The 27,046-nt window shown below is 41.1% G+C and overlaps 1 protein-coding gene across 3 annotated transcripts in view; it reads right to left on the bottom strand.

Annotated features, from left to right (window-relative positions):
- XRCC4 (X-ray repair cross complementing 4) overlaps positions 1 to 27,046 on the bottom strand; it is a 379,323-nt gene that overhangs the window by 65,008 nt on the left and 287,269 nt on the right. Inside the window, exon 8 of one of the 3 annotated variants that reach the window (XM_070794003.1) lies at positions 22,072 to 26,733. The exons of the other annotated variants lie outside the window; for them this stretch is intronic. Within the exon in view, the coding sequence (XP_070650104.1) occupies positions 26,622 to 26,733 (112 nt within the window). The 3' untranslated portion in view covers positions 22,072 to 26,621. Of the gene's footprint in view, positions 1 to 22,071; positions 26,734 to 27,046 lie in introns of those variants that run through there. 3 annotated transcript variants of the gene reach the window in all.

Genomic DNA, 27,046 nt, shown 5'->3' with positions numbered 1-27,046 from the left:
GGAAATGTATTTCAGTCACTTCTAAGAAATTATTCAAGTTGCTCGATATTAGTTTAATGCCAATACCTTTCTAACACACTTACTTGAAATATTGTGTTTCGCGATTCTGTCAGCAGAGCAAAACTGAAAGAATTCAAATATTGTGGTGCAAGGGGACCATTTTTCTGTTTTCAACATGAGCGTTCCAGTTCATATTCCCATTACTTATCATCTTTCAAATCCTCTGTCTCTCTCCACGCTAATATTTTATACACCAACACGCTCTCAATACACCATTAACGGAGTGTATTTCACTCCAGGAAGTCTGTTAGGAATGCCCAGGAAATTCTGTTCAGCTTATGTGAAAGGTTGAAATTTCTGCAAATGAGTAAATGTCTTCTAAGATAAGAACTGTGGCAGGAGCTATGGGATTAAAGCTCATCGGTGACCTGAATTTCTGTACACAAAGTCCTATCAACGTTGCAATAAGGGTGGCCAACTCCCTTCTGCTGAATTAGTCATTGTCAGTCACAGCGGGAGAGTGATTTAACTCAGTTTATAAGATTGTTCCACTATCCTCAGGGGAGGGGTTAGTCACCAGCACCAGCTTTTGTTGCCTCCTGCTCATACTGCCCCATCCTCCTCTGTAACAGTTTTGGTTACAAAGGAAGTGGCATTTTAACATTAATAACCTGCCCCTCTAATAGAGTGATTCTTGTGCATCAGGAACTGTGCTTAATACTATTTTATATGATCTCATTTAATCCTCATATCCACCTGAAATGTAAGACTACTGGCTGCATTCCAGAAAGGACAAAACTCAAGTTCAGGAAGGAAGCCATTTCCCAAGGGTTATCCAGAACTGGGGTTTCAACTCAACTGTTTGACTCTTGAATCTGTTCTCTCAATCATAGGACCAATTGCTTGCAAATCTGTTCCCAAAGGATGAGGGGGCAGAGCTCCAGGATCTTATTCCAACCAAGCAACTCTTCTTTTGTTGTTTTACATACTGAGATTCAATGTAGAGTTTATTGAAATAAGGGTCCACAACCATATTTTAAAAATTGTTTGAAGCACCTGCATTCACTATATTGCCTCTGGGTAGCATCTTCACTGCACATGGAAGGAACCCAGACGTGCCCATGCTGTGCACTCGAGGGTCACTAAATGATGAAAAGAAAAGCCCCACTGATTGGCTGCAAAGTCTAAAATCTTTGGACTTTCCTGGTGGCTCAGTGGGAAAGAATCCATCTGCCAGTTCAGGAGACACAGGTTTGATCCCTGGGTTGGGAAGATCCGCTGGAGAAGGAAATGGCAACCCACTCCAGTATTCTTGCCTGGGAAATTCCATAGACAGAGGAGCCTGGCAGGCTACAGTCCATGGGATTGCAAAAGAGTTGGACATGACTTAGCAACTAAACAACAACTAAAATCTTATGTCAGTAACTCTGGGTTAGGTCGGCGAAAGCCTGTCAAGCAGATCACGTGACAAGACAAAGGAAAGTCCAGTACAAATTAACTCTCATCTATCTTTGGCGTCAAATTATTACCTACTCTGTCATTCAGAAATGTCCCAGGACAAGAGACCTGAGGAGGTACATTTTATTCATGGGAAAGCCAGAGACAGTTACAACAGTGGGGACCCAATGACGAGCTCACGAGAGATCAAGAGGGAGAGATGGAGGAAAAGCTTTCTTTTTATATAATGGGCTAGTCCCATATAGCAGAAATTAAAAAAAAAAGAGAGAGATGGCTCTGATTCATTGCAGAGTGTTTATTTAAAAGGCAATTAATCAGATTTAATTTCTTATAGGCCACCCTAAGAAACTACATGCCAAGTCTCTTTATCATTTCTCCTAATGACAGGTCTACAGTTAGAAAAATATTCCTGTCTTTCTTCTAGACACAGCTATCATTTCACAGTTCAGAAAAGATATTGTGAGAATTTATTGCATGGCATGAAAACCTTTTGGAATCAAAGAATCACTATTATCTAATAGATAAAGGAAGCCTAGATTATAGAGAAGTGATGTGTGTAAACCACAAACCCTCAGCAAATCAGATGCAATGGGATTTCCTGCGTGAGACCGCACTTCAAAGTTCTTAGACACCAAAAGGCGGCAGCTGAGGAATCTGCCACTTTGATGCTGCAAGTCATTTTTTATATCCTAAGAAGAGATAGCTGGAGCAGACAGATTTTTGATTCTGGGAAAAGCAACCCAGTATGCCTCTCAGTTCTGAAAAACAGAGAAAGTAAATACCCTCTGTTCTTCTTGGGGGAGAAATAATAACCTGGATTCAGACACTTTAAACCTAAAGGTCCATTTAGTCACATAAATCAAATATAATCTAACAGACTTCCTCTTCTCTGAAGCCACTTTTTGTGGTGGAGGAGAGCAGAAAACTCCTTTGTATAGATTTACGCTGCTTTATAATAGCACATTGTTGGTTGTTAAGAAGCCCCTCTAAGAGCACTTAGGCCGGTATGTGAGTGTGTAGGTGTGTGTTTGTGCGCATAAATGCATGTGTTTCTACATTATGGTTCCCATACAGGATGTTCATATCAGAGAATCTGAAGTGTGCAGGAAAGTTGGCTATGTCTGAATCTGACATTTTATAAAAGACTTCTGACTGGGCTGCAGACACCCCATATTTAAGTGTAGTAAACTTTGGCCACCGGATGAGAAGAGCTGACTCATGTGAAAAGATCCTGATGCTTGGCAAGATTGAGGGCAGGAGGAGAAGGGGACGACAGAGGATGAGATGGTTCGATGGCATCACCGACTCAATGGACATGAGTTTGGGTAAAGTCCGGGAGTTGGTGATGGACAGGGAGGCCTGGCGTGCTGCGGTTCATGGGGTCGCAAAGAGTTGGACACGACTGAGCAACTGAACTGAACTGAACTGAACTGACTCAACAGCAACAGTTTGGGAGAAATAGACTGATACTGAACCATTTGCCTGCTGAAGTTAATAGATTGAGACTAGCTCGGGCAGAGCATGGAGCTTCCCTTGGAGAATTAACATGGTCATCCTACAAAGAGACAGATCCTGGGATATACAGCGATGGGCTAGGAAGCCAACTCTAGGATGATGAAATGAGGGCTTCCTTTTTCCTCTGGAGCCTCATGGTAATTTGGCCCAGGAGGGAGGACAGGTTAGAGGGCTTTGAGGGAGGTGCCTATATGTGTGCTGGAGAGAATGTGTTGATTAAGTTGGTTCTTGCAACATGGCTGCATGCTACTGGAGACTCCCTATAGGTGGCTTCGGTAATTAAATTAAGTCAGTGCGGTGTGCCTTCCTTGCATACCTGCTGAGTTTTCAAGTAATCAGATTTGTAGCATGGAATAACTACTGAATTTGCCAATATGGAATCCCCTGGGGAGCTTGATAAAGATTTATTTGAAGTAACAACCTGGTCTCTGCTGTGTTGCAGAGAATCAAAGGTTTGATGCCCCTTTTGGGGATGAAGCAGTAGGATGGGGTGGTAGCAGCTTAAGGAACTCATTCTAGGGAGATAAAGGAATGATTGGTGGCCCACAGAAGGAGCAGAAACCTGAAGTCTGATCCAAATGGTTGGTTAAAATGATAAACAATAACCAGGGAGGGCCTACACAGTCACATATGGTGAAAGCTCAGATTTTTACTTTGTATATTTAAAGTTAACATGAACACGCCAGTGCGAATATCTCTTCAAGAGAGTGATTTCATTTTCCTTGGATACATACAGAAGTGGGACTGGTGGATCATATGGTAGTTGTATTTATAATGTTTTGAAGAACCCTCGTCCTGTTTTCCATGATGGCTCAACCAGTTTACATTCTCACCAACAGTGCACAAAAGTTTCCCTTTTTCCACAACCTCACCCATACTTACTATCTTTTACTTTTTGGTGATAGTCATCCCAACACCTCACACACCTAGGTGTGCAGTAGTATCTCATTATGGCTTTGATTTGCGTTGCCCTGATCACTAGTGTGGTGGAGCATCTCTTTGTATACCTGTGGGCATCATACTGCTTCTTTGGGAAAATATCCATTCAGGACCTTTGCCCATTTTAAAATACGGCTTTCGTTGCTTTTGCTACTGAGTTGTAGAAATTCCTTATATATTTTGGATATTAATTCCTTATCAAATATATGACTTACAAATATTTTCTCCCATTGCACAGGTCTTTTCACTTTGTTGCTGGCTCCCTTTCCTGTGCAGAAACCTCTTAGTCTGACACAGTCTCACTTGTTTATTTTTGCTTTTGTTGTCTGTGCTTTGATGTCAATTCCAAAAAATTCATTTCCAAGTCCAACATCAAGGAGCTTACCTCCTGCTTTCTTCTAGAAGTTTTATGGTTTCAGGGCATACATTTAAGTCTTTAATCCATTTTGAGTTGATTTTTGAATATGGTGTAAGATAAGAGCCCTTTCATTCTTTTGCATGTGGCAATCTGGTTTTTTTCAACATCATTTATTGAAGAGACTATCTTTTCCCCATTATGTGTTCTTGGCACCTTTGTTGAAAACTAGTTCATTGCAGCATTATTATTCACAGTAGCCAAAACATGGAAATAAACTATCAAAAAATGAATGAATAAAGAAATAAACTATCAAAAAATGAATAAAGAAATAAACTATCAAAAAATGAATGAATAAAGAAAATTATATATATATATATATATATATATATATATATAAAATGGGCAGTCCATGGGGTCACAAAGAGTTAGACACAACTGAGAGAATGAACTGAACTGACATATATATATATATATATATATATATACACACACACATACATACACATATAGTGGGCTATTATTCAGCTTTTAATAAGAAGGAAATCCTTCCATTTGAAACAATATAGATGAAACTGGAGGGGATTATACTAGGTGAATCACAGACACAGAAAGATAAATATCATATGATCTCACTTATATGTAGAAACTAAAAAGAAAAAAAGCCAAACTCATAGTAACAGAGTATGATGATAGTTATAATAGGCTTGGGGAGTGGGAAGAAATGGAAGATATTGATCAAAGGGCACAGACTTTCAGTTTATAAGACAAATAGGTCTAGAGACTTAATACACAACTTATGACTATGCTTAATAATAAAGTTTTATATACTTGAAATTTACTGAGAGAATAGATCTGAAGTGTTCTTGTTTGAGTTATTTTTTCTCAAGTTTAAGTTAGTTACAAGGGATCCACTTATTTAGATTTATTCTATTCAGATTTGTGTTCTTATCTTGGCAGTTTTGGATATTTCTGAGCAATTGGTGATGAGTCTAGGAGATGGAGTTCATTGTTCTCGACGAGCACATTTCTCTAGTCTGTCAATTACGGGTCAAAAATGGAATGGTAGTTCTGACAATAAAATCCGGCACAAAGAAGCCTGTTGTTAATCTTCATGTAGGACCCTATAACAGTATGTGCCTCAACCTTCTGGGACAAAAGACATCATGCTTTCCCATGACCCAAAGTGGAAAATCATTCCACTGTCCCTGGGACAGCTCAGAACACACACCATGAGAAGGAGTCATAAAGTCTTTTACTTGTTTTATCTTACTTTTCCCTCTTGCTAGTTCCCTTTATTTTGGCAGGAGGTGGGATGCAGTGACCTAAATTAGGCTTTTCCACATCTAATTCCCAGGCTGTTGGACACCAGTTTTACTTTCCTACTTAAAGACACACGAGCTTCCAAAAGTTACCCAGAAAGAGTCGCGCTGAAGGCAAGAGTCCTATCAGTTATAGCTTGGTCTGAAACAATTTATTTGAATGGGATTTCCACTGCCTTTTAAGCAGATCGGTCACATGAAGCAAATTTACAGTACAGTAAGTGGTATTTCCTGATGTGACGGATCTCCCATCTAATGGCCTCTGAGCGCGAGTCGCATGAGCCATAATGCTTTTTGCACACAAGCCCGTAAACGCCCAGTGTAGAGTCTGCCAAATACGCTTCCTCTGCATACAGGGTTCTAAAAGTCTAGGCAGGCAATTCAAACAAAATTGGGTTTGCCTCGCTTTACTTTTTTTTCTAAGTTTATACCCCTGGGTTTTTGTTAACATTAAAAAAAAAAAAAAAAAGATATTTAAAACTGCACTTCAGCCACCTTGTAAAATGAAAGAGTACATTGTACAGGCACCAAAGGTACACGTCAGTGCTTTTATCAAACTCAGGGTCCCGCTTGGCTGCACTAATTGGAAACATGTGTTGAAAATGCAAGACAGGATTTTCAGTTGTTTTCTAATTAAATGGAATAAAATAAGGACTAAACCTCACATTTCTTTATAAGAAGAGGCTGTTGGGTTGTTCTGTTAGCAGGACTGATGTGGAGATCCTGGCACCTGTGTCAAGGCTCCAGAGACGCCAGTAGCTGCTTTAATATTTAAGATATTCTCAGTGATTCTACGCTATAATTTAGCCACATTCATAGAAAGCCTGATTAAAAATCCTTCTCTGATAAGGAGATAAAGGGATGTGATAGAAAACCTAATTATTTTCAAGTGCATTGGGAGATTGACTCATGATTTTCTATATTCTTATAAAGTTCAGTTATTGCAAAATTCATCAGTGAGGTGGAGAAAAGTACCTTCTCAGGCACTTGCCCACTGAAATCTGTGAAGAAATAATGCTAATAGGTGTATCTACTAGAAAGACAGTGAGAAATACTGCCACAAGTTTTCTGCTGAAACCTGAAAACAGAATATAATTTGATTTTTCAAAAAGTGCTATTTCTGCCACCTTATATTTGGGGAAAAGGTACTCTGTAGCTCTTAATTGTCCTGGGATCAAAATCCCAGGGGATAAAGAATTAGTTCACAAGGTTTCTTTGCAGGATGTAAGCCCCTCTTTCATGATGCTTTATGTTATTTAACATCCATTGAATGGCACCAGTGTATTGAAATCTACTCCTTCCCCCAACCCCCAACAAAGTTTGGACCCAGATCTGGTGACTTTATGCAAAGTGCTGAAGCCTTACAGCATAAATGTGGACACTGGTTGCGAGAGCACAGTCACACTGCACAGCCTCCAGAAAGAGGGGCAAGGAGAAGTGAACTAACGATGACAGTGATAGCCACTCCTCCAGAGGTACACAGGAGCTGCATTCAGAAGGAAATGATCAAGAAAAGGGCCAGTTCCACAAGAGGTTTAGAAATATCCTGAAATCACTCTGAGAGGAAATGATGAAACCACTTCGGCTTGTACCAACAGCCTGGGCCCAGGCATTAGAAAGGGGCTCTCTGTTGTGGGCGGGTTGTGCCACTCTATCAGGAGTTTCTCAGAACTTCCAGAGATTGTTGGAAATGCCCAATCTGTGGCAGTATGAAGTAGGTTCTGATGATTTTCCAGACAGGCTGGGAATAGCATCAGAGAGTTATACCGGCTGCAAAGAGATGGGAGACCTCTGGGTGCCCATGATTATGCCCTTATGTTGCCTTCAGGTTTCCCTTTCAAAGCACAGAGCTAGTCAGGTCACCCCTTACTTTCCTTAAGATCTTTCTATAGCCATTCATTCAAGTTAAAATCTGCTGTTGAACTGTGGTGTTGGAGAAGACTCTTGAGAGTCCCTTGGACTGCAAGGAGATCCAACCAGTCCATCCTAAAGGAAGTCAGTCCTGAATATACATTGGAAGGACTGATGCTGAAGCTGAAACTCCAATACTTTGGCCACCTGGTGGGAAGAACTGACTCATTGGAAAAGACCCTGATGCTGTGAAAGATTGAAGGCAGGAGGAGAAGGGGACGACAGAGGATGAGATGGTTGGACGACATCACCGACTCCATGGACATGAGTGTGAATAAACTCTGGGAGTTGGTGATGGACAGGGAGGCCTGGTGTGCTGCAGTCCATGGGGCTGCAAAGAGTCGGACACGACAGTGACTGAACTGAACTGAACTGAACTACCTTCTCAGATGGTGCTAGTGGTAAAGAACCTGCCTGCCAATGCAGATATAAGAGACGCAGGCTCCATCCCTGGGTTGGGAAGATCCCCTGGAGGAGGGCATGGCAACCCACTCCAGTATTCTTGCCTGCAGAATCCCATGGACAGAGTAGCCTGGTGGGATAAGGTATATGGTGGGCTATAGGGTCACAAAGAGCTGGACACGACTGAAGTGACTTAGCATACCACCTTCTCAGTCTTGCGGCTCATCTTTCTTTTTCTCACTTCACTGCAGCCACAACCACTGAAGATGCCTCCCACACAGCTGAGTGTCCCTCAGCCAAGTGGCAATGCCAGAGTCATCCCAGAATTCAGCTCAAACTTCTCCTATCTCCTCTCTCAAATTTCCCTTGGCCACAGTCTCTTCTCCCTGTAGTCTCCCAACAAAACAAGAGTAGGATGACTCTCCTTGTGAGCTCTGAGCACCCCGAACACAACAGTTCTTTTATAGCATTTCACACATCCTGATTGTCTGTGCACAGCTCTGCCTCCTTCCTTAGTCGAGACTTCTAGACATTGTGAGGCAAAAGTGATGTCTTACTCACTTTCTATCTGCCGTACCTGGCAGGGTGCTTGGCACAAAGTGTTCAGTAAGTACTTGATGAATGAATGAACACATACATGTTAGAACTTGTATTCTTCTAACCACAGGTGAGAATTGAGTGTAAGGTTGAGGAATCATGTAATTGTACAGAATCCAAATTTCAAATTCTTGAGATTAGTAAGGTTACTGTACAAAGAACAGTAAAAGTGAAAGGATCACTGGGTTACTACCACCAACAATAACAACAAACTTCAACATGGGCTGATTGTTGGCAGTTTTGAAAGTTACGGATACCACATATGATAGGTTAGGGGTGTAATAGCAAAATAAAAAATAAAACAAAACAAATATAGAAGTGCCCTTCAGAAATGTCAACATTTTATACAGAATTCCTCAAGAACATACTAGTATTTGTTTTATTATATACTTTTTTCTCTCCATCACCTTCTTCAAATGTCACATTTTTTTTATAGAACATAAAATTCTTGTTAAACAAACATAGCCTTCAGATGATATATTGTTGAGAATGAAAATCTGCCTCCAAGTCGGAAGTCTGAGATTCTAACTATAAGGAAAGATAACTAGTTACAAACAGTAGAGAAGAACTGCAATTTTATCTTTTGAGGGAGATACAAATAAATGGATTAATGAGTGAACACATGAGCATACTTAGAGCTCTGGGATAGATTTTCTCTTGCCTAAAAAGCACTTGGACAGACATGGTGTTTTCCACTGGAGTGCTTCATTTTTTTACTTCAGTGGCAAAACCACCTCCTTTCTGACAGTCACATGATTTCTGTAGATGGGTCACTATGTTCAATTAGGTCTTACTACCCAGAAGTCATTCCGTCATTTAACAATGACATTGCAGGTATGGTGGGGGATAGACAGTATTAACATTTAACACTAGGGAATATGTTACATGAAAACATGCTACCTATTGGATAAAAACAAGGAACAATGAAAAGAAAGACAATATCTGAGTGGCTCTTGATGAGAAAATAAGAGGGATTGGGGGAAAGCTGAGAGGAAAGGAAAAGAGAGAGAAGGGAGGGAAGTGAGAAAAACGGGGCAGGAGGCTGGATCCTAGGAAACAAGTTGCCAATGGGAGATTCATAAATTGGAAAGCCAGAAGATTAAAAAAAATTTTTAAATTGGGTGTAGTTGCATTTCAGCACTGTGTTAGCCTCTGCTGTACAACTTCAGTTACATGTCAGTCAATTCAGTTGCTCAGTCGGGTCTGAGTCATTGTGGCCCCATGGATTGTAGCACAGCAGGCTTCCCCATCCATCACCAATTCCCAGACATTGCTCAAACTCATGTCCATTGAGTCAGTGATGCCATCCAACCATCTCATCCTCTGTTGTCCCCTTCACCTCAGATCAGATTATGTTGGGGGCCAGAGTGAGGTACTCCGCCCATGGCAAAGGTCATGAGGAAGGAGGCTCGACATACGCAAAGGCGGGATCGAGCCTCAGGAGTCCCCCTGGAAATCCTCGAGCGTCTACCCCCATAACCAGAGCCTGCCTACTTTACTACCTTGTGCTCTTACCTACACCTCTGACTTTACGGGGGGCTGTCCCCCACGACCTCTTTCGGAGAAGGAGTTAACCTAGAGATCCAGTTAATAATAATTCCTGGGCGTGATAAGACTGTTTTAACCTACAAACTCCTCTGAAGGTTCTCTAGCCTGCCTGACAGGCTTGTCCGGCCACATGTGATTGCTCACAGCCTCCCAACCGTGAGAGGCACGAGATGCTTTAAACCTTCTAAAAACAGGTTCCTTAGAAAAGTTAGAAAACTATTAGTATAAGTATAATGGGCTGATTAGAAATTGTATTGGTGAAGGGTTTTTCATTTGTTGAGCCAATGTTTGTTGCTAAGTCTCCACATCCCCTGCCCTTACACACATTAATGAATATATAGAAGAAATAAGTATTAACCTTTGATATTAATCACGTTAGACCTTAGGCTAAGTAAATTCTTTCCTTAACTAAAACCCACTACACCCTCACCCTGTAGGAATGTAACTTTATTTGGGTGGCGTCTGTTTTGAGAATAATCAGCCCTGGAGAAATAAGTATCCTGATTGACTGACCGCTGTCACAAGGAGAGGGTCGTAAATTGTCAGCAGGCCCCCCTGGCCAGAAGATGATGTAACACCCCTAAGACCTCTGTATACATTTGTGTGAAGCACCTGACTTTAATAAAAGTCAGGACTGCTGTCCCCACGTGACTTTTGTATAACATCTCAGTGTATAAAAACAGACTCTGGAAAATAAAGAATTGGGATCAGTTTCTCGAAATACTGGTCTCCCCATGTCGCTCTCTCTCTCACTCTGGCTGAGTCTCCATCTGGAGCGCGGAACCCACCATGCTTACTAATTATGCCTGGGCTTCTAAGATCCGACCGGGGAGGCCTCAGTGTCTCCTCTCCTTCGGGAGAACGGAAGGACGCCTGTGGCCTACGTAAGTGGTGCAAACTTCTTGTCTTGAAGTTTTATTGGTCTCCTGCGTAAACCAAGCCACTCAGCCTCTTTTCTCCACTGAATTTCCTCACTGAGCTATCCTCATCCTATTACTCTTTATATCCTTAATTAACATTTAATTAAGCAGTTGTCTCCTGATCTTCGCCTATGCCGTCTCTCCTTCGAATACCCTGGGTCAGCCGGGGCTGGTCCCCGGCAAGATTAGATCAGATAAGTCGCTCAGTCGTATCCAACTCTTTGCGACCCCATGAATCGCAGCACGCCAGGCCTCCCTGTCCATCACCAACTCTTAGAGTTCACTGAGACTCATGTCCATCGAGTCAGTGATGCCATCCAGCCATCTCATCCTTTGTCGTCCCCTTTTCCTCCTGCCCCCAATCCCTCCCTCCCAGCATCAGAGTCTTTTCCAATGAGTCAACTCTTCGCATGAGGTGGCCAAAGTACTGGAGTTTCAGCTTTACCATCATTCCTTCCAAAGAAATCCCAGGGCTGATCTCCTTCAGAATGGACTGGTTGGATCTCCTTGCAGTCCAAGGGACTCTCAAGAGGCTTCTCCAACACCACAGTTCAAAAGCATCAATTCTTCGGCGCTCAGCCTTCTTCACAGTCCAACTCTCACATCCATACGTGACCGCAGGAAAAATCATAGCCTTGACTAGACGAACCTCTGTTGGCAAAGTAATGTCTCTGCTTTTGAATATGCTATTTAAGTAGGTCATAACTTTCCTTCCAAGGAGTAAGCATCTTTTAATTTCATGGCTACAGTCACCATCTGTAGTGATTTTGGAGCCCAGAAAAATAAAGTTTGACACTGTTTCCACTGTTTCCCCATCTATTTCCCATGAAGTGATGGGACCGGGTGCCATGATCTTAGTTTTCTGAATGTTGAGCTTTAAGCCAACTTTTTCACTCTCCTCTTTCACTTTCATCAAGAGGCTTTTTAGTTCCTCTTCACTTTCTGCCATAAGGGTGGTGTCATCTGCATATCTGAGGTTATTGATATTTCTCCCGGCAATCTTGATTCCAGCTTGTGTTTCTTCCAGTCCAGCATTTCTCATGATGTACTCTGCATATAAGTTAAATAAACAAGGTGACAATATACAGCCTTGACGTACTCCTTTTCCTATTTGGAACCAGTCTGTTGTTCCATGTCCAGTTCTAACTGTTGCTTCCTGACCTGCATACAAATTTCTCAAAAGGCAGGTCAGGTGGTCTGGTATTCCCATCTCTTTCAGAATTTTCCACAGTTTATTGTGATCAAAGGCCTTGGTATAGTCAATAAAGCAGGAATATATGTTTTTCTGGAACTCTCTTGCTTTTTCCATGATCCAGAGGATGTTGGCAATTTGATTTCTGGTTCCTCTGCCTTTTCTAAAACCAGCTTGAACATCTGGAAGTTCACGGTTCACATATTGCTGAAGCCTGGCTTGGAGAATTTTGAGCATTACTTTCCTAGCGTGTGAGATGAGTGCAATTGTGCGGTAGTTTGAGCATTCTTTGGCATTGCCTTTCTTTGGGATTGGAATGAAAACTGACCTTTTCCAGGCCTGTTCCACTGCTGAGTGTTCCAAATTTGCTGGCATATTGAGTGCAGCACTTTCACAGCATCATCTTTCAGGATTTGGAATAGCTCAATTGGAATTCCATCACCTCCACTAGCTTTGTTCGTAGTGATGCTTTCTAAGGCCCACTTGACTGCACATTCCAGGATGTCTGGCTCTAGGTCAGTGATCACACCATCGTGATTATCTGGGTCGTGAAGATCTTTTTTGTGCAGTTCTTCTGTGTATTCTTGCTGTCTCTTCTTAATACCTTCTGCTTCTGTTAGGTCCATACCATTTCTGTCCTTTATTGAGCCCATCTTTGCATGAAATGTTCCTTTGGTATCTCTGATTTTCTTGAAGAGATCCCTAGTCTTTCCCATTCTGTTGTTTTCCTCTATTTCTTTGCATTGATCGCTGAAGAAGACTTTCTTATCTTTTCTTGCTATTCTTTGGAACTCTGCATTTAGATGTTTATATCTTTCCTTTTCTCCTTTGCTTTCCACTTCTCTTCTTTTCACAGCTATTTGTAAGGCCTCCCCAGACAGCCATTTTGCTTTTTTGCATTTCTTTTCCATGGGAATGGTCTTGATCCCTGTCTCCTCTACAATGTCATGAACCTCATTCCATAGTTCATCAGGCACTCTATCAGATCTAGGCCCTTAAATTTATTTCTCACTTCCACTGTATAATCATAAGGGATTTGATTTAGGTCATACCTGAATGGTCTACAGCTGAGAGGAGATACCCAGCGTCCGAGGTCAGGGGCGGCAACGAGAGGAGTTACCCGATGTCCGAGGTCAGGGGCGGCGGCCGGGAGGAGATACCCCATGCCCCTAAGCCCAAGGCCAGGGGCGGTGGCCGGGAGGAGCTACCCCAAGCCCGAGGCCAGGGGCGGTGGCCGGGAGGACCAACCCCACGTCCAAGGAGCCGTGGCTGCGCAGGTGCAGGAGGGCCTAGAGAAGCTATCCCACGTTGAAGGTCAGGAAGGGCAGCGGTGAGGAGATACCCCTCGTCCATGGTAGGGAGCAATGGCTGCGCTTTGCTGGAGCAGCTGTGAAGAGATATCCCACGCCCAAGGTAAGAGAAACCCAAGTAAGATGGTAGGTGTTGCAAGAGGGCATCAGAGGGCAAACACACTGAAACAATACTCAGAGAAAACTAGTCAATCTAATCACACTAGGACCACAGCCTTGTCTAACTCAATGAAACTAAGCCATGCCTGTGTGGCAACCCAAAATGGGAGGGTCATGGTGGAGAGATCTGACAGAATGTGGTCCACTGGAGAAGGGAATGGCAAACCACTTCAGTATTCTTGCCTTGAGAACCCCATGAACAGTATGAAAAGGCAAAATGATATGATACTGAAAGAGGAACTCCCCAGGCCAGTAGCTGCCCAATATGCTACTAGAGATCAGTGGAGAAATGACTCCAGAAAGAATTAAGGGATGGAACCAAAGCAAAAAGAATACCCAGATGTGGATGTGACTGGTGATAGAAGCAAGGTCCGATGCTGTAAAGAGCAATATTGCATAGGAACCTGGAATGTCAGGTCCATGAATTAAGGCAAATTGGAAGTAGTCAAACAAGAGATGGCGAGAGTGAATGTCAACATTCTAGGAATCAGTGAACTGAAATGAACTGGAATGGGTGATTTTAACTCAGATGACCACTATATCTACTACTGCGGGCAGGAATCCCTCAGAAGAAATGGAGTGGCCATCATGGTCAACAAAAGAGTCCGAAATGCAGTACTTGGATGCAATCTCAAAAATGACAGAATGATCTCTGTTTGTTTCCAAGGCAAACCATTCAATACCACAGTAATCCAAGTCTATGCCCCAACCAGTAACGCTGAAGAAGCTGAAGTTGAACGGTTCTATGAAGACCTACAAGACCTTTTAGAACTAACACCCAAAAAAGATGTCCTTTTCATTATAGGGGACTGGAATGCAAAAGTAGGAAGTCAAGAAACACCTGGAGTAACAGGCAAATTTGGCCTTGGAATACGGAATGAAGCAGGGCAAAGACTAATAGAGTTTTGCCAAGAAAATGCACTGGTCATAACAAACACCCTCTTCCAACAACACAAGAGAAGACTCTATACATGGACATCACCAGATGGTCAACACCGAAATCAGATTGATTATATTCTTTGCAGCCAAAGATGGAGAAGCTCTATACAGTCAGCAAAAACAAGACCAGCAACTGACTGTGGCTCAGACCATGAACTCATTGCCAAATTCAGACTTCTCCTACCTTCAATCTTTCACAGCATCAGGGTCTTTTCATGAGTCAGTTCTTCCCATCAGGTGGCCAAAGTATTGGAGTTTCAGCTTTAGCATCAGTCCTTCCAATGAATCAGTCCTTCCAGTTTGAATTTTTTTTTTGGCATTGCCTTTCTTTGGGGTTGGAATGAAAACTGACTCTTTTAGTTCTGTGACCACTGCTGAGTTTTTCATATTTGCTGGCACATTGAGTGCAGCACGTTCACAGCATCATCTTTTAGGATTTGAAATAGCTCAACTGGAATTCCATCACCTCCACTAGCTTTGTTTGTAGTGATGCTTTGTAAGGCCCACTTGACTTCACATTCCAGAATGTCTGACTCTAGGTGAGTGATCACACTGATGCAGTTATCTGGGTCATTAAGATCTTTTTTTGTATAGTTCTTCTGTGCATTCTTGTCAACTCTTCTTAATATTTTCTGCTTCTATCGGGTAAATACCATTTCTGTCCTTTATTTGTGCCCATCTTTGCATTAAATGTCCCCTTGGTATCTCTAATTTTCTTGAAGAGATCTCTAGTCTTTCCCATTCTGTTGTTTTCCTCTATTTCTTTCCATTGACCACTAAGGAAGGTTTTCTTATCTCTTCTAGCTATTCTTTGGAATTCTTCATTCAGATGGATATATCTTTCCTTTTCTCCTTTGCCTTTTGCTTCTCTTCTTTTTTCAGCTATTTGTAAGGCTTCCTTAGACAACTATTATGCTGTTTTGCATTTCTTTTTCTTGGGGTAGGTTTTGATCACCACCTCCTGTACAATGTCAGGAACCTCTGTCCATAGTTCTTCAGGCACTCTGTCTATCAGATCTAATCCCTTCAACCTATTTGGCACTTCCACTGTATAATCATAAGGGATTTGATTTGGGTTATATCTGAATGGTCTAGTGGTTTCCCCTACTTTCTTCAATTTAAGTCTGAAATTGGCAATAAGGAGTTCATGATCTGAGCCACAGTCCACCCCCGGTCTTGCTTTTTGCTGACTGTATAGAGCTTCTCCGTCTTTGACTGCAAAGAATATAAACAATCTGATTTCGGTATTGACTGTCTGGTGATGTTCATGTGTAGAGTCATCTCTTGTGTTGTTGGAACAGGGTGTTTGCTATGACCAGGTTGTTCTCTTGGTAAAACTCTGTTAGCCTTTGACCTGCTTCATTTTGTACTCCAAGGCCAAACTCCTGTTACTCCAGGTATCTCTTGACTTCCTACTTTTGCATTCCAGTCCCCTATAATGAAAAGGACATCGTTTTGGGGTGTTAGTTCTAGAAGGTCTTGTAGGTCTTCATAGAACCATTCAATTTCAGCTTCTTCAGCATTAGTTGTTGGGTCATCAACTTGGATTACTGTGATATTGAATGGTTTGCCTTGGAAATGAACAGAGATCATTCTGTCGTTTCTGAGATTGCACCCAAGTACTGCATATCCACCTCTTTTGTTGACTATGAGGGCGACTCCATTTCTTCTAAGGGATTCTTGCCCACAGTAGTAGATACAATGGTCATCTGAATTAAATTCACCCATTCCGGTCCACTTTATTTCACTGATTCCTAAAATGTCGATGTTCACTCTTGCCATCTCCTGTTGTCCACTTTCAGTTTACCTTGATTCATGGGCCTAACATTCCATGTTCCTATATAATATTGCTGCTTACAGCATCAGACTTCCATCACTAGTCACATCCACAGTTCGGCACTGTTTTCACTTTGGCTCCATCTCTTCATTCTTTCTGGAGCTATTTCTCCACTCTTCTCCAGTAGCATATTGGGCACCTACTGACCTGGGGAGTTCATCTTTCTGTTCATATCTTTTTGCCTTTCCATACTTTTCATGGTTCTCAAGGCAAGAATACTGAAGTGGTTTGTTATTCCCTTCTCCACTGGACCACATTTTGTCAGAACTCTCCACCATGACCCGTCTGTCTTGGGTGGCCCTACACAGCATGGCTCATAGTTTCATTGAGTTAGACAAGGCTGTGATCTATGTGGTCAGTTTGGCTACTTTTCTGTGATTGTCATTTTCATTTTGTCTGCCCTCTGATAGATAAGGACAAGAGGCTTGTGGAAGCTCCCTGATGGGAGAGACTGGCTGTGGGGGAATCTGGGTTTGTTCTGATAGGCGGGGCCGTGCTCAGTAAACCTTTAATCTAATTTTCTCTCGATGGGTGGTGCTATGTTCCCTCCCTGTTGTTTGGCCTATGGCCAAACTGTGGTGGGGTAATGGGGACCTCCTTCAAAAGGGCTTATGCCAGCACTGTTGTGTTCAGTGCCCCTGACCCTGCAGCAGGCCTCTGTCAACCCATGCCTCTGCTGAAGACTCCTGGACTCCCGGGCAAGTGGGTCAGCCTCTTGTGGGGTCACTGCTCCTTTCTCCTGGGTCCTGGTGCACACAAGGTTTTGTTTGTGCCCTCCAAGAGACTGTTTCCCCAGTCCTGTGTAAGTTCTGTAATCAAATCCCACTGGCCTCCAAGGTGATATTCCCTGGGGGTTCTTAGTCCCTTTGCCAGGTTGGGAAATATGCTGCGGGTCCTAGAACTTTCATAACAGTGCAAGAACTTCTTTGGTGTAATTGTTCTGCAGTTTGTGGGCTGTCTGCTCCATGGCCCTATGGTGGGACTAATGTCAACCTCCTCCAAGAGGACTTAAGTCACATGCCAGGCCTCCCAGATCTGCTGCAGCCAGAGCCCCGTCCCCGTGTAGGCCACTGCTGACTGTGCCACTGTGGATGACACTCACACACCCAAAGGCAGGTCTGGCTCAGTCTCTGTGGGGTCCCTGGGTCCTGGTGTGCAGGAGATTTTGTTTGAGCCCTCTGAGTGTCTCTGGTGGGTTTGGGGTTTTGATTCTAAATGTGATTTCACCCCTTCTGCTGTCCTGTTGTGTTTCTCTTTTGCCCTCGGATGTGGGGTATTTTTTTTTTTTTTTTTTTGGTGGGATCCAACATTCTCCTGTCAATGGTTGTTCTACAGAGAGTTGCAATTCTGGAGTTCTCAAAGGAGAAGATGAATGTACGTTCTTCTACTCCGCCATCTTTTCTCTTTTGCAGACCTCCCTTCCATCTCCTTCAGAAGACTACTTTAATGAATAGAGTTATGGTAAAATCAAATATAAGTGCTTGTTTTAAGATAAACTGCCTCTCTCTGACCTGCACCTTTAATAAATTCCACCATACACAGAGATTTCTGAGTGCTTTTGCCATGTAAATCAAAGACAATGAAATGAGTTCCATGGTTGAACTGGCATGGAGGGGAGACAGGAGAAAATCAGGATTGATAACACATGAGACTTATCCCAGCAGAACTAACAGCAGAGGTAGCCATGAAAATAAATCCCACAGGAATCCAGGAAAATCGAAAATCGTGGGAAGAGCATCAGACTAGAAAAGATCAGGGACAAGTAGCATGAGCCAATAAATTTCAAAGAGAAGGTCAGTTTAACTGATAATCTGGTTGTATGTAACTGTGCTGATCCATTACATGCAACACAACCATCATAAAATAAGACAGTATCTTGACAATCTTAAGATATTCCATATGTGCTTCACTTACTATGAAGCAGGCCCTGGGCTAAGGGTTTTATCTGCATTATCTTATTTAATTCTCATTGTATGGATAAGAAAACTCAAAGAACTTGCCCAGGGTTAGACAGTTAATAGCTGGCAGACAGAGAGTTGAAGGCTGGCTTAATCTGATCCCTAAATTCACATTTCTATTTTTTCTATTATCAGGTTGCAGCCAGAAGTTACTGGACTTTTTTTTTTTTAAACATAAACACTGAAAGCTATTACAAACGTAAAATTATCTTTGTTCATTATCCTACGTGATGAACTGTTTTAGTCAGAGCATGTCAAAATACGTTTATATAACAAAACGACCCCAAATCTCAATGGCTTTGAGTAGCAAGCAATTATCTTCATGCTCACAGCCAGCATGGTTGACTATAGCTGGGCTCAGATGCAAGGCTCTTCTAAAGGTTTCAGGATAGTGAGCTTGGCTCCAGCTTGGGACCGAGTCCAGTTCTGCTCTGTGTGTCATCAATGGCCTGGGCAGGAGAGGCAGCAGCTACCTGGAACATGTCAGTCTCATGGCAGAGATCAGAAGCTCCCAAAGGGAAAAAGAGGAAATGTAAGGCCTCTTAACTCCTAGGCTCAAAACATGTATATGACTATTTCATCCACATTTTATCAGCCAAAGCAAGTCGACTGAGTGGTGGTGGTGAACAGCAAAACATTTATGGACAATGTTGTAATCTTTCATAGTGATCTAATTACTCCTCTGTAAATTTAGTTCCTCAGAGACATATAGTATATCTCTTAAGGGAGAGGAACAAGATTGTTTCCAATAGTATTTAAAAGGGCTCTGGAAAAATTCACATGCGTGAATTCCCTAAATGTTTCCAGAGCTTAAGGACAAAATGAGCACTTTCAAGCCTACTTCTTCCATCATCACTGCCACCATTTTGTCCTAATAGGGATTCTATTATAGAAGTCTCATGAGGTTTTCAATCAGATTGTTTTTTTAAAAAATAATTTATTTATTTATACTTTTGTCTGCCGTGAGTCTTCCTTGCGTGCGGGTTTTCTCTAGTTGAAATGAGCAGTGGTTATTCTTCCTTGACAGGCTTTTCATTGCGGTGGCTTCTCTAGTTACAGAGTATGGGCTCTAGGTGTGTGGGCTTCAGCAGTTGTGGCACGAGGGCTTACTTGCCCCACAGCATGTGGAATCTTCCTGGGTCAGGGATCGAACCCATGTCTCCTGCATTGGCAGGCGAGTTCTTAACCACTGGACCACCAGGGAAGTCCCAATCAGATCAATTATGAGACAGAGAGACAAAGAGAGAGAGAGAAGCCCTAGTCACTGCATAGAAATGCTGTAATGTAAAAGTAGTCTCTTGACCATTTGAGAAAAACCAAGATAAAAATTATGTTGCTTTGTATTCTTTAAAGGATAAATATATATATCATTCTACCAAAGGTGGCACCTTTGTAACATCTCACATTTAAAATTCACTTATAAATAAAATTTTTAGTACTGGCCCATGTTGACAAAGATCAGACATTTTACACTATTACTAAAAGTCATCAATGCTTTGAAGACACATCTGGCGTAGATGGGCTTCCTGGATGGCTCAGTGGTAAAAAATCTGCCTCCCACTACAGGAGACACAGGTTTGATCCCTGGGTCAGGAAGATCCCATGGAGAAGGGAATGGTTACCCACTCCAGTATTGTTGCCTGGGAAATCCCATGGACAGAAGAGCCAGACATGACTGAGCAACTAACACTTTCACTTATGTTTAAAATTTCAATGGCATTTTAATGAATTTTGAAATTTATATTATAAAATATTATACAAAGTTTAATAATGAAAGTGGTTTTACCTTCTTGTTATAGCTGTCTTGAAACATTCTTTTATTTTTTTTTTAATTTAAATTTATTTATTTTAATCGGAGGCTAATTACTTTACAATATTGTATTGGTTCTGCCACACACCAACATGAATCCACTACAGGTGTACATGTGTTCCCCATCCTGAACCCCCCTCCCACCTCCGTCCCTGTACCATCCCTCTGGGTCATCCCAGTGCACCAGCCCCAAGGATCCTGTATCGAACCTGGACTGGCAATTCGTGAAACATTCTTTTAATAGTAAGGTTAACTAATGACAATTTGTTAATTGACAATAATGAGAATTAATTGAAATCTTCTCTGGAGAATGTATTTGATTTCCCTATTAGTTGGGTATTTTCTTGTTTGTTTGAAGAAACCATTCCACTAATAAATGTTTCAAAAAAGGGAGCAGTGGCTTTTCAGGAAATGCATGTACTGGAACTGGGTCTGAGATACATCAGGACCTGAAGCTACTGTAGACACCAGCCACTCTCCCCATCAGGCGTGAAGGTCACACAGCGCCTGCTGCTATACGTGTTCACGAAGGGGCATGTGCAGCATGTGGGCAATGAGAAACAGAAACCCAAGGATAAATGCTTTTTGCCCCTGGACGCAGAGTTCTGAGATACTTTATAGAAGATGCCTCAGAAGATCTTGGCTCCTGGTGGCTCAGACAGTAAAGAATCTGCTTGTAATGCAGGAGATCCGGGTTCAATCCCAGGGTCAGGAAGATCATCTGGAGAAGGGCATGGCAATCCACTCCAGTATTCTTGCTTGGAGAATCCCATGGACAGAGGAACCTGGAAGTCCCCAGTCCATGGGGTCCCAAAGAGTCGGATACAACTGAGAGACCACCACTTGCACTTCTCAGAAGATCCTGGTCAGGCTGGGGATACGTCATCCAAAGAACTATCTGCCTTGATGAGGCTTTTGCACTGGCATTTCCTCCTTTTCTTTTTAATGCATCTGGTCTCACACTTTTGCTCCCTGAGATGATATTCCCCAAATAAATTGCCTGTGTGCAAGCCCTGGTCTAAGGCTTGGTTTTCAGAGGAGTATAGAGTAAGATAGATTTCTATAAGAGTCTTATATGAGCAGGTTCTATAAAAATCATCTCATTCATCTATATTATTTGACTGGTTATGTTATACCTAAGATAGTAGGGAAGTTGGAGATGATCTCTAAATCCAAAGTGAGTGGTTCAGCAAAGGGATGGATTGTGAGTTCCAGATTAGTAGATGCAAACTATTATATATAGAATGAATAAACAACAAGGTCTTACTGTAGAGCACAGGGAACTATATTAATATCCTGTAATAAACCATAATGGAAAAGAATATGAAAAAGAATATATATGTACATTATATATAGATAATATATATCTATATCTATATACACATAAATATATATATGTATGTTGGAGAAGGAAATGGCAACCCACTTCAGTATTCTTGGCCTGAAGAATCCATGGACAGAGGAGCCTGTGAGGCTACATTCTATGGGGTCACAAGAGCTGGACACGACTTAGTGATTAAACCATCCCCACCATCATATATGTTATATGTGTATATGTATAACTGAATCACTTTACTATACAACAGAAACTAATACAACATTGTAAATCAACTATACTTTAATAAAAAATAAATTTTTAAAAAGTAAGCAGCTCAGGACTAACCTACATTCCATTTACTGTAACAGTAGCCACCAAAATTGTTCCTGCCCTTAACAGGAACATCTACTGATACTATCAAGATGGAAATAGGCTCCAATCTCCCTCTCTCTCTTTTTCTATAGATCTCAAAGCCTTAAGGGACAAAGAGACCCTCAGTCAGGACATACAGTTATCAGTGAGATTGTGAGATGATAGTTTAGGATGAAGGACCTCCAGAAGAGAGAAGAAAAAACAACATATGAACAATAAAATTCATATTGAATTTTATTCAAGTAGAGGAGAGGAAGGGCTTCCTTGGTTGCTCAGCTGGTAAAGAATCCGTCTGCAATACAGGAGACCCCAGTTTGATCCCTGGGTTGGGAAGATCCACTGGAGGAGGTCATGGCAACACACTCCAGTATTCTTGCCTGGAGAATCCCCACGGAGAAGAGGAGCCTGGCAGGCTACAGTCCACGGGGTCACAAAGAGTCGGACATAACTGAGTGACTAAACACACATACACACACACACACACAGAGGAGAGGAAAATTATAAGGAAGGATAATAGTTGGTAAATGAGACGACGTGGATATTTGAAATGGAGAAAATTAGAAGGGAGGCTGGAGAGCATTTTAGGCTGAGTTAGGTAAGAAAGAGAACTGGGAGACAGGAGAAGAGATGGTTGGATGGTCAGTTAACCACAAAATGCATGCTGTCATGTATTTTCCAAGGCATCCTTTTCCAGTTATTAAAATGGAGACAATCATTTCATGTTTGTGCACTGAACACTTGCAAATGAAATCTGCCCTCCTGAGAAGCATTTACCTAGAAACTGTCAGATTAGCAGTGGAAAGTTTTAATTCAGACAACAGCTACACAAGGATACATGAATAGTTCTTTTGTTACTATATATTCCCTTACAAAATGTGTTAACAACCTATTTTTTTTTTAATTTCCTGATTTATAGATAAATTCATGAGGCCTTTCATGGACTTGGGATGTCAGCTATTTAATCTCGCTTTATTTAAAATGGATTCTGTATAAATGATAGTAAGAGAATGGGAGAGACACGAAAGGATACACGTTGGCTGCTTCTTTTAAGTATCTGCTGAGAGGCCTCCAGACTGGCCTTCCTTTCCCATCCTCAGATGCCCAGCAAGGTCTGCATGACCTGAAGTTTTCTGGCAGCCCATACCTTCCCAAGGAAGTGCTAGTTAGACCTGTGGGGCTCAATGCTTGCCATACCTTTATTATACAACTGAGATTCTCGCTCCTAAACACCCTGGGCCAACAGTCCCCCTGGAATATCTTCTAACCTGTCTTCTTCATTCTGAGGATTCACAATTGTAAACTTGGAAATTAACCTCATAGCTGATGCCCCAGCACCTTCTATACTCTCTTCTGATCTGAAGATAGCTACATCCTTAGCTCACTCTCCCCAACTCCTACCAATTTCTCTTAATCTCCCAGTTATATCTTTTATCTTCTATGGATTCTCATCTAAAACTTTAATTTTTAAATTTTTCTCTTTAAGTCGCTTATTCTAATACTCCTTGATATTATGGTTCGTTACATAGTAGTTTCAAGCCCCAATCTCATACACTCCAGTTTTTGAGACCAGACCCCAAATTTCACTTGCTAGGATATAAACTCTATAGTAACAGAGTGCTAGTATTATTCATTGCCTCATCTAGTGCCCAGAGTGGAGGTCAACACGAATGCTTAACAAATACCTGGTAAATGATGGATTTATCCTTCACTTCCACACATGGCCCAGTTCTGTATTTTGTACATAACTAATCCTTTATAAACATTGTTGAATCAAACTTACCCAATAAAGAGCTGCTTGGCTCTAAAACATGGGACCTAGAATTTTATAAATTTGAGTTATGTGCCACTAAGAACACATTTTAAGTAGTTTCCTGACCTTTTAAAAACCACATAATAAAGACATCTCTTCCTGAGATGGGATTTTTTTTTCTCCCATGAACTTCCCTAATGAGGCCTGACCCATACCATCTGATGCCAGGGCCAATAATTATAAACCTTAAGCCAAAAAACACCCTTCAGAAATGTAATCACCTTGTTTTTAGAAGTGAGGGCACCAAGATCAAAAAAGCCAGGCTGCATTATAACTCAATTAATTTGCCTTCCATTGCAGTATCTTCTACAAAAATCTATTTTAGGGTATAGACAAGGAAAAATGTGGGAAAAAAATCATAGCATGGAATTACAGAATCTGGGCCTCTCAACCAAACCTATAGATGTCTGTTTACAGAGAACAAGAACTATAAAATAGCAATAAATAGAAAAGAGGAAACCATGATTATGGGCTTATTATGCTCTATTCTAACCAGCTGAATCAATCTGACACACAGCAATGGTTGAAGAGAACCCTGAAAAAGTAAAATACAACTGAACTTTGAACAGTTGGGGAGAGGGGTGCTAACCCTCTAGACAGTCAAGTATAATTTATAGTCAGCCCTTCATATCTGTCGTTCCTCAATATCTTCAGATCCTCCAAATCTGCAATTCTGCATCTGAAGACTCAACCAACTGCAGATTGTATAGTACTATATTATATACTATTGAAAAAAATCCCCTTATAAGTGGACCTGCATAGTTCAACCCCATGTTGTTTGAGAGTCTACTATACCATGAACTATAGATTGTATTGTTACCATTACTTAGGAAACATTTTCCCTTCTTACTGCTAGTTAACAGCCAAAATTCGATTTTCTCTTTCTCTTAAAAAAATATACATATGCATATATATAAAACATACACATATGTACATACCTATATACACATACACTGATGTATACTAATTTTGGTCAGTCATTTGTGGTCTATTCAGATGTGATAGTATTATTTTGAGATTCTGGTACTTTATGTACCAAATCCCCTTGGAAAGATCCAAGGTAAATCCTGGATTACACAAATTCATTATTGAATTTTTTATGTGACCAAGTAGAATTTTATATTTCACACATTTATATTTACACTTAATTAAAAATCTCCCTCTTAAATGGAAACCAGTATAGAAATGAAAATGCAGGAAAATTTCTATTTAAAATAGTTTGTGGTTCCATGGACAATAAAATCTCATTTCTTTTTAAAAACTGTTTCTATTTCTTAGTAGATTTACTTGGCTGTGCTGCGTCTTAGTCGTGGCATGCAGGATCTTTAGTTGTGGCACACGAACCCTTAGTTTTGACATGTGAGATCTAGTTTCCTGACCGGGGATTGGGCCTCAGCCCCTGCATTGGGAGCACAGAGACTAAGCCATTGGATCACCATGGAACTCTCAAGAAAATCCCATTTCAGATATAAACAATAATCTATCATTTCTTTCTCATTATCTTTCTGTAGTCAAGCTTGTGTGTATACATACATATATTTTTAATTAATCAGAGAAGGTAGTTATGTTTTCTGAAAAATTTTTTCTTTGTATCAAATCATCCAGCTAGATTTCAGTCTTTTAATGAGTTTGTGTTCACAGTGATCTAGAAACTTAAGGCAACTAGATCATCTGAGTGCCTACACTGTAATGGACATGCTTTTATTTCTTCAGTAAACACTTATTAAGCCTCTAGGAATCCAGCCCTGTCCTAGGTACCGGCAGATGGAGAGAGAAAGTAGATGGTCATGCCTCTGCTATGGTGGGGCTTACTTTCTATAGGCAGACAGACAGGGGGCTGGGGGGTGGGGACAGTGGTAGGTTAGTGAGAGAAAGACAGACAAATAGAAGGAAGGAGACGAGAGAGATAAGAGGCAAGAAAAAAAATTGTAATTCCAGACAGTGATACATGAAAAGGAAATGAAAGTCACTCAGTCGTGTCCAACTCTTTGCGACCCCATGGACTACAGTCCATGGAATTCTCCAGGCCAGAATGCTGGGGTGGGTAGCCATTCCCTTCTCCAGGGAATCTTCCCAATCCAGGGATGGAACCCAAGTCTCCCACATTGTAGGCGGATTCTTTACCCTCTGAGCCACCAGGGAAGCCGAGTGATACAGAGTGAAAAAAACATTCCCATGGGATACAGTGACTGGGAATATGCACATCTTTTTTAAAGTATATTTCAGAGCAAGCACCTTGGAGTAGGAGACATTTGATTCTGGATCTGAAAGGTGAAAAGAAACCAAATGTACAAAGATCAACATTCTAGGCAGAGGGATCAACATTACAATGGTTCTGAGATCTTGAGATCTCTGAAAAACATGCTTTGATACAAAATGATGTTACATTTACATTAATATGCACTCTATAAAGACCTGATAGTAAAGGAAAAAGTTAAGCAAGATAACATTTTATTGAGAACACAAAATCTTCAATCAAAAGTTTTATCACTAGATTTTCAGATTGTGTAAAAACTAAAACTAGATTTTGCACATCATTCCACAAATTAAAATACTCAAACATCAGTGTTTAGAAAAGACTATTTGAAAAAGGATTTGTAGACATTCTATTTGTCCTATTTTCAAAATCTTCCTAGACAGGATAGACAGCTACTACATATAATATGTGTGAAATGAATAAGGTACATGTGACCTTTGCAATAAAAAGGTCTGAAATTTTATGTAATTACAGGCATGCTGAATGAACACATCAGAATAATGTGCCACTGTCATCAAATATTTTCATATACATGTGTAATCCATTTTGCACAATGGTTTCAGCTCACTATGTATGTAATTAAATTGTAAGGTGCACTAAGGGCTGCTGCTGAGCTGAAATTTTGTTTTTGCAGTATAAAGAATGGGATAGAAAACATAGTCTTGTGAATATCAAAGTACTTTTTGAGACAATTAAATCTCATCAAAGAGGTCTCCTGGACTACTATTTCTTAGAGTTTCTAAGGACATGTTTTCAGCTGGGCCATGATCCTTTTTCGGCATCTCAGGTAGTGGAGGATCAAGCCTAGAGTAAAAAGAAAAAAATCAAAATAATTTTATTTTGAAAACCTACATACAGAATAAAAGAAAATTTTAAGAGACACATAAGTGAAATAAAAGTTAAACCCTGCTTCCAAACTGTTGCATTAACATAAAGATAAATGAAAGGAATTTAATTTCTTTACCTGCTTTGGAATTAATCTGCCTCTTTTCTGAGCTAATGAAAATTCAAAGACCTTACAACAGTATTCGTAATTAAGGTCAAGAAATAAGATATCCTCTATGCTGTATTTTTATGTCAAGATACAGAAGGTTTCTCAATCCATTTCTTTAATAAT

Source organism: Bos indicus, chromosome 7 (assembly GCF_029378745.1).
Source record: "Bos indicus isolate NIAB-ARS_2022 breed Sahiwal x Tharparkar chromosome 7, NIAB-ARS_B.indTharparkar_mat_pri_1.0, whole genome shotgun sequence".
NCBI lineage: Eukaryota > Metazoa > Chordata > Mammalia > Artiodactyla > Bovidae > Bos > Bos indicus.
The sequence above is the reverse complement of the archived record's forward strand: the minus strand, read 5'-3'. Positions and strand labels throughout refer to the sequence as shown.